The following is an 11,046-nucleotide window of genomic DNA, read 5'->3' on the forward strand; positions in this document are numbered from 1 at the left end:
AAATTCTTTCCAGATCTAATTTCCCTATTCCAAATGAACATGTGTCAAAGTAATTTTGTGGTTAAATGCCTGAGGAATTCAACCATTTTCCTCTGCTTGGACCAAAAAAGCCTGGTCTTCGTCTCCTTTTTTGTCATCTCAAGAAAGGAAGTTCTGTTGGATCTATGACCAACTTCTGATCTACGTACAATTAGATTCTACTCAGGCAAGCACCTCTGTCTTTTATTTCATTTTGCTTTTTGGCAAGAGGGCAATAGCATTGTCTGGAAACTACCCAATGACACTGATCTGAAGTAATGTTTCATGTAAAATATCTCACTAAGTCTACAAGTGAGGTCACCTTGTACTTGGGGTGTTATTGCCAACAGTGATGCGCAATGATGAAATATAGTTGTGACAGGAAGACATATGAATGAGAAAAGAGAGGAAACATGTTGCCATGGCCTCAGTTTGTCCCCCTGTCATCCAACATTCAACCTTAAATTGTGCAAGGAAGTAGCTCAGAAGATGGCAAAGATTCCCTGCCCCCACCCAGGGGAGGAGGGCTTTCTACCCCTGTTCAATGTCTTCCTCCTGAAGTTAAGGTTTTCAGAGGGGGTACTGATGGTACGGGTTCTTCAATATAACTATATTTTATAACTGTGTGCCCTCAAATGTTCTTTTTTATATTTTTTCATTAAAAGTGGATCGGATCAGATCAGCCTTATCTCTCTGACAGGAGGTGAATGGAGAAACCTCCTAAGTTTTTGTCATTGTTTTCTTGATTATAGATCTTAGTAGCCCTAGGGATGGAGAAAGAGATTGTGAAGTCAAGGTTGACTTCACAAGCTACCTGTGGCTGGCCTTAACAGTCAAGTCTAACTATCTGTATGTAGTGGGCTCCAGACACTGGAAAGTCACCTTGATAGCTGTAGCCACCCCTTTTATATTTCCTCTTCCATCCCCTCATGAGGAAAAACAGAAAGAGCAAACTGTGGGGAAGTGTCTAGACTGAAATATGTCATATACTCTGTCTTCCCTGCATGAGGAGCGGACATAGGTCTGGGGAATGTAGTACAGGGAGACAAAATCATCTCAGGAGACACTTTTCACATCATGAAAGGCTGGAAGGAAGAAGATCCCAAAAGGACAAGCATTCAAAACTAAACAAATAAACATCAGGGATGGGTTTGAAAGCAAATGGAGGAAGAGTGGGGCAGCTAAGTGGCACAGTGGATAGAGTGCCAGGCCTGGCATTGGGAAAACCTGAGTTCAATTAGTCTCAGACATGTACTATAGGTTTGACCCTGGGGAAGTCACTTAAGTCTTTTTGCCTCAGTTTTCTCATCTGTAAAATGAGCTGGAGAAAAAATGGCAATTCACTTCAGTATCTTTCCCAAGAAAACCCCCAATGGCTTCATTAAGAGTTGCACATGACTGAACACAAGTGAACTGGGGGAACAGTATGTTGGAGGGTGTCCGCGTGAAGTGCTGCTCTTCTGAAAATTAAAGTAGTTGCTGAAAGATGAGAGTTGTCTCCTCATTCTAGCTGTTCCTTAATTTTCTTTGGGCTAAATTGGTAGGTAGCTGAAACTTAAGTGTCTTGAACAATCCTATTGCTTGGGCAGTTATTCCACCCTAACCCCTAATATATTACTATAATCCTCAATATTCCTTCATCCTTACAGACTCTGACCCATAAACTCCAGATAGATTGACTCATCTTCCTCTTCTTTTTGATTTGATGGTTCCTTTCATGTATAACAAGGAGATGATTTCAAATCTTTGGGTGCCATTCCACTGTCACCATTGATTGGCGCATCTGTAGGCTTCATGGCTGCAAGTTAGTGGTACCTACCTCTTTGAACCAATTGTTCCCAACTGGGAATGTCATTATTGAAATGTATGGGGGTTTTAATTTGACTCTACAATAGGATAGTGTAAATTTTTTTAACCAATCCTTTCTTCTGCTGGATCTCCCATGCTGGTGTGTGGGGTCATGTTAATAAGACAGGGGCACCACTCTACCCTTTGTGGAATTAACAGTCTCTTCTTTTCTTGTATATCTCTTCTGCTTTCCTAGGTCAAGCTGGGAACTGCCGGATTTAAGGGAAGGGAGAGTAAAAGCCATCAGTGACTCAGATGGAGTGAGCTATCCTTGGTATGGGAATACTACTGAGACTGTAACCTTGGTCGGCCCCACCAACAAGATCTCCAGGTTCTCAGTCAGTATGAATGACAATTTCTACCCTAGTGTGACATGGGCTGTCCCTGTGAGTGACAGTAATGTTCCACTGCTGACGAGGATCAAGAGGGACCAAAGCTTTACCACCTGGCTAGTGGCCATGAACACAACCACAAAAGAGAAGATTATCCTACAGACCATCAAATGGAGGATGAGAGTGGACATTGAGGTGGATCCCCTACAGCTTCTGGGCCACCGAGCCCGGCTGGTGGGCAGGACTCAGCAAGAACAGCCTAAGATCTTGAATCGAATGGAACCCATTCCCCCCAATGCACTAGTGAAGCCTAATGCCAATGATGCCCAAGTCCTCATGTGGAGACCCAAGCGAGGACAGCCTCTGGTTGTGATACCTCCTAAATAGAATATAATTGTGTGTCTGGTACACACAGCCAAGGAGTGTAATGATGCTGTCAGGGCATAGTGTGAGCAAAACTGATATTCTGAGCCAAAGCAGACCTCTCGGGTTTGCCTGCCTTTGCAGCCACTAGTAAAAAATGGGGTTGCTCTTCAGGCAGAGGAATCATCTTCCCGGGGAAGGTCCCTCCTTATTGAGGAAAGGAAATTACTGATCTTATGGACTTCCTGTGATGTATCCTGTGGGTAGCCATAGTTCAGGGCTGATTAAGGAGGCTTCCTTTACCTGAACAACTGAACTGAATCCTTTGCAGTGAGACACAAGGAATGAAAACACAATTAATCAGTGCCTGTGGCAAACAATGCTGCTTCCCAACCATTAGAAGTGGAAATGGAAAACATCCTTACCAGGTGTTTGTAAGACATACAGTCCTGATGACTGATCAGAGGGTCTTGTGAAATGGGGTTGAAAGTTGGGTGGTAGTGGGGTGGGGTAAAGGGACAAAAAGGGGGAGGAGTTGTTACCGTATTTATGCCTATGCATTTTGATTGATAATCAAATGGTCATCATGTTCATTGGAATGAAAGGAATGTTTAGGGGCAATTGGGAATGTTTGTTGTGGGAATGTGTTCTAAACTGTGATGGAGCCGGCTACATAGAACTGTCCTAGGTGCTGAAGCAAAGTACAATGTGAACTGCCAATGGTTTCATCTACCTTCCTCTTTCCAATAATTATTTATTCAGAATAATTTTAAGTCTAGTATTTTGCATGCATAGTTCCTGTATCCTACAGTAGCTATGATGCTTGGAGGAGCTCTTCCCACATTGTCAGTGAAATCCAAATTCCACTCCTTCCATATTACCAGCCTTAACTTTGCAAAAAGAAAATCATTTTTAAGTGAATGGTGGAGCCACAGATCCACTTAAAGATTCAAGAGCATTTCAACAAACTTGACTAGTATTTCCTTTCTATTTGTTTAGATTTGAATGGCTGGCAGGTCCTATGGGATGCATTTATAAAAATGAAATAATAAAACTACACAAAGTTCTGCAAATATAAATGTACTATATGTGCATATGTAGTACATATACTATATATTCATATATGTGCATATATGTATCCTCCATTTTACAGAAACTTCAAAGAACTTTTCAAATGAATGGGTGTTTGTAGAAAATGGCTTATCATATGTCACCTACAGAGCTTTTATTTTTCAAACAATTGTCTGCAACCATAGATATAATCATAGCATTTCAGAACTAGAAGAAACTTTTCAGAGATTATTTGGTCTCAGTTTTGAAATCTTGTATTCCAGGAATCAGGTCATTTAAAATGGTGGGCCATCCATTCTTAAACCAAATCAATATGAAACATGCTATTGTCTAAAGTGGTTCCATCCTCCACTGTCATAAAACTTTGTATATTTCAAGACCTCCTAACTTATTTCCCTTTAAGCAAACTAGAAATTGGTCTACAGAGGAGGCAAACCATAGCATTGGTGATATCTAGTGGAGTCCTCATTCAAAATATTTAATGAACTTTCATCTTAAAATCTTCACGATGCCCTGTGCACTGGCCCTTGTGGGCTCCATATTTTGGAATGAAGAAGCTACAGATAAAGAAGGGCTCCAACAAGCCTGTAGACAGATAAAACTCCAATGATCTACTCACTGACACTAACCACTATCATCATATTGGAAGATCTGCCAGCACTTAGTTTGAGGAGTCTGAAAGAGTAAATTATAAGTAGGTATGGAGGAGTGAACAGATTTTCTACTTATGTTAAAAATGATACTGAAAAGAAAAGAAAAATGATTTCTTTCCTGCAGAACAATGCTTATTGTGATGAAATGGTTAAGTAATTTGCCCAAAATGAGTGAGGGCTGGTCTTGGAATTCCTGATTTTTACCCTTCTTCCCCAACCACCAGGTACTATCTAATAGATTAGTTGTTGACAGTAAGCAAGTCTATTTATAACTAACACACTAATGACCCCACTAGTGAGTCACAGAAGACCTGGAAACATTCCATTTAGAAATAATTTAGTTGCTGCATTTTTTCCCTCTCTCTTACCCTTCCCTTTCTTGTTTGCTATGGGAGGCTTGCTCAAACAGGGGAATCTTCATGGTTGGAGAATGGATTTGTTCAGTCCTCACTCTGATATCAAAATCACCAGTCTACAGGAACACTATCTGAGTAGGTGCAGTATGGTGTGATGGAGAGAGCCCTGGGTGGAGTCAAAAGACTGAGATTCTAGTTCCACTTCTGCCATTGACTTGCTAGGTGGCTATCACTTTGTCTTGTTGGTTTTCAGATCCTTCATCTATAAAATGGGGAGATGAATTGATTAGGTAAAACTATAATCACTTCTGTTCTAGCACTCCACAATTCCTAGCATGGTGTAATGAGGGGGATAAAACTAGATTTAGAATCAAAGAACCCTGGGTTAAAATCTTGACTCTGTTAATCACCAGCTATGTAACCTTGGGAAAGTTAATTAACTTCCTTGGGCCTCAGTTTCTTCATTTGTAAAAATAGAGGAATCAACTAGATGCTCTCCAAGTTCCCTTCTAGCTGTAAAGATATGATCCTATGATTCTCTCAAATGTCACCATCTTGGGGGTTCTAATTTCAGTCCTAAGGCAGACCAACTCACCAAAGATATTTTTTCATGCTGAATATACTGGGTGCCATAGAACCACTGAGGAGTATCTGCTCTGCACCATTTAGGAACATAAATCTTTAAGGAAATCAGATAGATGAGAATATGAACTTTGAAAAAACAAAAATGAATGTGAATCATTTGCATCACAAAACGATTCTTTGCTTTTTTGAATGATTCACCACAGGGTTCTTTTACACAACAAGTTCCTCTTGTATATTTAAAATTGGATTTAATTTATGCAAATTCTCTTTATCCTTTTTCAGGAATTAATCTATTATATGTAAAACAAGGTAGGGTACATCGTGAACCTGAACATTTTTCTTAACCTCACACTTTTCAAAGTTCTGAAACAAATCTTCCAAAGTAAAGGAATGTTAGTCTGGCTTCATAGAGTTTTTAGAACTGAGAGAGCACTTGGAGATCATCTAATCCATGTTCCTCATTTTCTAGGTGAAGAAACTAAATCCCAAAGAAATTGAACACTTTTTTTTTCAAAGATCATGCCACTGTCTAGCCCACAAGCCCCACCCCCAATTCCATTTCCACTATCTTACAGTGTCCCTCATAGCAAGTCTGATAGATTCTGGGAGATAAGGTAATAATGAAATGAAGATAAATATACTTAGTCAAATTAAGCATACAGTACAGAAAGATGTTAGCTATGATCATCATCATGGATATGTTTGTGGATTATGAAGGACGAGACAGCATGACATAGAGGGCTAGATGTAGAGTCAGAAAAATTTGGGTTCAAATCCTGGTTCTAACACTTATTAGATATGAAACTCTGGGCAAGTCACATAGCCTCTCTGAACCTCAGTTTCCTCATCTGTAAAATGACCTCCAGTTCTAAATCTATGATCTCCAAAAATATCAAAGTCAGATAAGCAGTAGGTCTATGGAATATTTGAAAGTCAGCAATTTTCTGGAACTAATACTTTCCCCTTCTGGGTACCTTAGCTTATTAACATCCAACTAGTCAAGATTACATCCTTGGAAGGGTAATTTAAGGAAAGAAGCAACTTCCTCTAAGTAATAACAGCTACCATTTATATAGAGCTACAAGGCTTGGAAAATGCTTTATTAATATTATCTTATTTGAGGCACACAACAACCCTGGGAGTAGGTGCTGTCTATGCCTTCATTTTACAGATGAGAAAACTGAGGTTGACAGAGATTATGTGACTTGTCCAAGATCACATAGCTAGTGTCTGAGGTCAGATTTGAATTCAGGTCTTTCTGAGCCCTGCTCTGGTATTCTACTCAACCACATCATTTAATTACTTCAAAGTACTTTGGGGGTTTACAAAGCACTTTACTTACAACACCCCTGTGAAAGAGGTAGTATCAATATTCTCATCCCCACCTTACATGTGAGGACTTAATCAGAAAGGCTGTCATTTACACATGATCCCACAGCTAGGAAATTTCATATCTAGAATTCAAACCCAACTCTCTTGACTCCATCTTCAATTTGGGTTTCCACCAAGATACTATTCAGGCTTTCTTCCCTCTGACTATGGCTAAGCCCCAATACCAGACGCTGTCAGTTTGGAGTTACAGATTTAGAGCCATGGTGACTTGCAGTGAGAAAGTCTTGGCACCATGGTAGCACTCATTTTCCAAGTAAATTGAGCATAAGACTCTTTTGCCTTCTGGCTCTATCTATATTATCAGCCAGATCATGTCGGAAAAGTCTATTGCCCTGCTGCACAGAATAATAGAGCTAGAGCAACCTTAGCCCTCCCTCTCTCCTACTTAATAAATGAGGAAACTGAGGAACAGAAAGGCTATAAGCGTTTATGATCACAGCTAGTTAGTAGCAGAATTAGGATAGTTTCTGGTATTATTCTGGAGATTCTAGTATCACTCTAGAGAGCCCTACGTCTACAGAGAGATAGTAGCTGAACTTTCCTACCTTGTCCCATATCTTTACAAACCTGCTTCTGCTTTAAATTATCAGTCCTCAATCCTTCACCCACAGATTGATTAGTATCACATCTGGAGACAAGTTGTTTCATTTCATATACATACACACATATATATGTATGTGCACATATATATGTGTGTATGTATAAACACACATATTATATATTCATATATATATATATATATATACACATAATTGCTATTAAGTCCCTCCATCTTCTATTTTGAGATGTACTCTTCACTTAAACTTTTTGCTGTCTGGATTTGGATTGCTGTGTCATACTTTTCTTATAATGGGCTCAAGCTAGATAAATTGGGTGGCCCCTCATTTCAGTATTCCATTATTTTGTAATTTTGGTTCATAGTAGGTTAATTAGTGGAAATAACGACGATTTTGGCATCAGAAGACCCCCCCAAACCAAATCCTGACTTTGGCATTTGCCAATTATATGTCCAAATCCCTTGGTTTTTTTGAACTTTATTTTCTTTTCCAATAAAAAGAAGGTAATAGTACTTGCATCAAGGCCCTCACAGGGCTGTTATAAGAAGGGAATTTTACAAACCTTACAGTACTCTGCAGATAGGAATTGAGACGGTTTATCCATAGCACATATTTTCCCTCAGTCCCTTCAAAAATCATCTTTTTAACAGCACCTCCTACTATGCCAAGTCCCAAGTGAGCACTGCAGGTGACATTTCACAGACCAACACTGTGATCTAAATAAGAAATGGGCATGGACAAAGAATCAGCCTTTAGAACATTGAGTTTATCTTTCATGTTTGGTAATGGATAGAGGATGGGAACAAGTCGGAGAAAAAGTAGGAAGTGAAAATGAGGAGACAACAGAATCTATTCAGGCATCAATGAAAGAGTATGGGTTTGAGGTCAGGGGACTTGAGTTCAAACCCTCCTTCTGCTACCTACTTGTGTGACTTCTGCCAAATTCCTTTTTTTTTCTAAGTCTTAGTTTCTTCATCCAAAAAGTAAGAGTATTTGACCAGATAACCTCTAACATCCCTTCTGACATTAAATCCTAAAATCCTGCCACTGCCATTGTGGTTCACTCAACCTTTCAATGATTTAAATGGACATTTGAAAATAAAAAAGATTAGAAGGTAACCATATCATAGTAAGGATGCTGCTTCCATATATGATGACTCTGTGATGCCCAAAATGTAAAATATGGGTAAAACAAGGCAAAATTCTGAATCTTCCTTTTAATACCCATATGATCATAGGTAAGACATGTCCCTTCTTTGAGACTCAGTTTCCTCAACTATAAAATGGAAGGCTAGACTGTATGTTTTTATATTCCTTCTAGTCCTAATATCCTCTGACTATCAAATGGGCTAAATTGAACTGGCTAATGCTCTAGGAGTCTTTAGGTAGAGTCAGGATCTAATAAATTGGGAGATCTGATCTCCTAGTCATCAAACATCTTAAAAAAACACATCCCGAAAAGGGAGGGGGAAGGGAGAGAGAAACATCGTTTCTGAAGTAGAAACTACCCATGCCTGAGCAAAAGCCATGCTTCCAAGGAACTCCCAATACAACTGAGAGCAAGCCTAGTCAGCCAGGGAAGGAGGCAGGGAAGAGAGATAATGCCTTTCTTAGGTTCAGTTGGCATATAGAGCTTCCCTTGGAGAGCTGAGGGGACAATTACATATCAACCAAGAGGGCTCCCAACTGGGATACAAACAAAGATGTAAACATATGCACACATTCACCCTTCAAGCTGAAAAGAAAATTAATCAAAACCTGATGAACGGCTGAGCTCTATAATTAAGCCCAAACGATCCTTACATAGAAAAGGAGCTGAGTGAGCAAGCTCGGTGCAAGGCAGTTATTTTTACTCCAAGGTCTCATTGTTGTTAATGCCTTCTGAGTCCTTGAGCACATCTGGTTCCAGTCTCCTTGGTGGAAGATCATCTATCCATCAGGGACCTTCAGTGAGTCTTGAGGGTCTGAGTGGCCTATTTGGCCCTGGCTAGCTCGAGGGGGTTTCCCGCACTCAAGGTCTTGAAGCAATGACTGAATGATCAATTGTCCAGTATATTGGTGGAGGAATTCTTTCTCAGATATGGTATGAAATAGATGGTGGCTGCAGCTCTCAAATTCTATGATTCTGTATTACTGAGATCACTGATAAGAGCCAAGGTCAAAGCATCTTGCCCTTTCCCTGCAGTCTGTTGGAAACACCTCTGCCTGGAAACAGCCAGAAACAACAGCTCACTTTCACATAGCATGAATTGCATTGTGATTATCTCATTCAATCCCTACAGCCTCTGGGGAGGTCTGGATCATGTTATTATCCCCATTTTATTGATGAGAAAATAAACATCGACCCAGTTAAGTAACTTGGCCAATGACAAGTCAAGTACTTGAGGGCTTACTAGAGCCAGGATTGGGACCCAGATATTCTGAGCCTCCAAATTCAGTGTTCTTTCTATAACCAGGGTAAAAAGAGGAGCTATACTGTTATCATTGGAGAGGAACTGAAAGACCATGGGCTAACCTTGTAGCTACAGTAAATCTTTGTTGTAAAACAGCTCCCTTAGCATGAATTTGCTTATGCTTAGAATCAAACCATTCCCACCCATCTTCCATAGTGAAAAAGAATGCATTTCTCTCTATAACCCAGGGAGTCGCTTTCTGTGTTTCTGGTTGCCGTGAGAGCAGTGTTACAACAGAAGTGAACTTGTGCTAGGCAAATAAAACCTTGCCAGCTCACGCTTCACTTGACAGGCAGGCACATAGGTAATAAATGCAATTAAGACTGTGTTCTCTGCCTGCCCAATTTCATTGCTCATGGAGGATAGAATGAGAGATCACATGCCTGGTGACCTTAACTGTTCCTGGGGATCACTTTCACTTGGTGAAATAAGTTCTCCATAAATGACTGGACATTCATGCCTACAGATGACTCCCGGGTGATGACCAGAGCATTGCCCTATGGGTGAGGAATGCCAAAACATAACTAGTCCCTCATGAAGACCCTGTCCTCCCTGGAGAACTTGGTCCCACAGATGACCCATCTTCCCTGCTTTGCTCATAGGCCACTGTTCCTGGCTTTAGGCACAAGATTTCTGTTAAGAAGTCAGATCAATATGACCTCATGAGTGGCCCAGGATCCATCACGTCACCTCCCCACCCAACACCATTCAGGTCCCTGTGGAAACATGACAAGAAAGTTAACTCATGGACTCCACCCTTAGAATTCTATTACATGACCTACCAGAAAAAACCCAAAGCTGGAACCTAGGTCCAGAGAGGAATAAATCCTGGACACTGATGGGCTAAGAAGGAAATATTCAAACCTGAAGGTCTCTGTCTGGCAGTGCAGGGAACAGCCCTATCAGTATGTCCCAAGAAATATTATAAAAGAGGGGGAATGTTGTGCTTTTACTAACTAGCCCATCCCTTTTACTGAGACCTTAAGCACTTCTCAGTGCCTTAGTTTCTCCATCTAAATGAAGATCATAATACCTTTCCTCTCCACTTCATAGTTATGAGAATGAAATGAAATATGTAAATGAAAATACTTTGAAGTTAAAAGTACTGTACCAATAAGGTCTTTAGTGTTATTGGCATATTGGTACTATATAGGGTGTCCCAGAAGTCTTAATGCACTATTAAGCTATTAAATCTTTTTAAAAAAAATCTATGATTTCTAAACACATTGAAGTCAGGTTAGCAATAGGGGTGTAATCCTTCCATGGATGTAATTGATTTGCTGGGAGTTAATGAGCCAAGGTACCCAAGAGGGGGAAAGAGTTACTTCCTAACAGAAAAATGCTAACTTTAAAATATTTCATATCTTTAAGTTTCAACAGCTTAAAATTACACTAAGACTTTTTTGGGACCTTGTATT

General features: G+C 40.1%; 1 protein-coding gene across 1 annotated transcript; it reads left to right on the plus strand.

Annotated features, from left to right (window-relative positions):
- The first annotated feature begins 2,133 nt into the window (after nt 1-2,133).
- LOC140529815 (protein FAM78B) lies at nt 2,134-3,038 on the plus strand. The gene has a single exon (XM_072648757.1). It carries the CDS (start codon nt 2,211-2,213, stop codon nt 2,583-2,585), a length of 375 nt encoding a protein of 124 aa, XP_072504858.1. The 5' UTR covers nt 2,134-2,210; the 3' UTR covers nt 2,586-3,038.
- Nucleotides 3,039-11,046: the final 8,008 nt, after the last annotated feature.

This window comes from Notamacropus eugenii, chromosome 2, assembly GCF_028372415.1.
Source record: "Notamacropus eugenii isolate mMacEug1 chromosome 2, mMacEug1.pri_v2, whole genome shotgun sequence".
In the NCBI taxonomy this organism is placed as follows: domain Eukaryota; kingdom Metazoa; phylum Chordata; class Mammalia; order Diprotodontia; family Macropodidae; genus Notamacropus; species Notamacropus eugenii.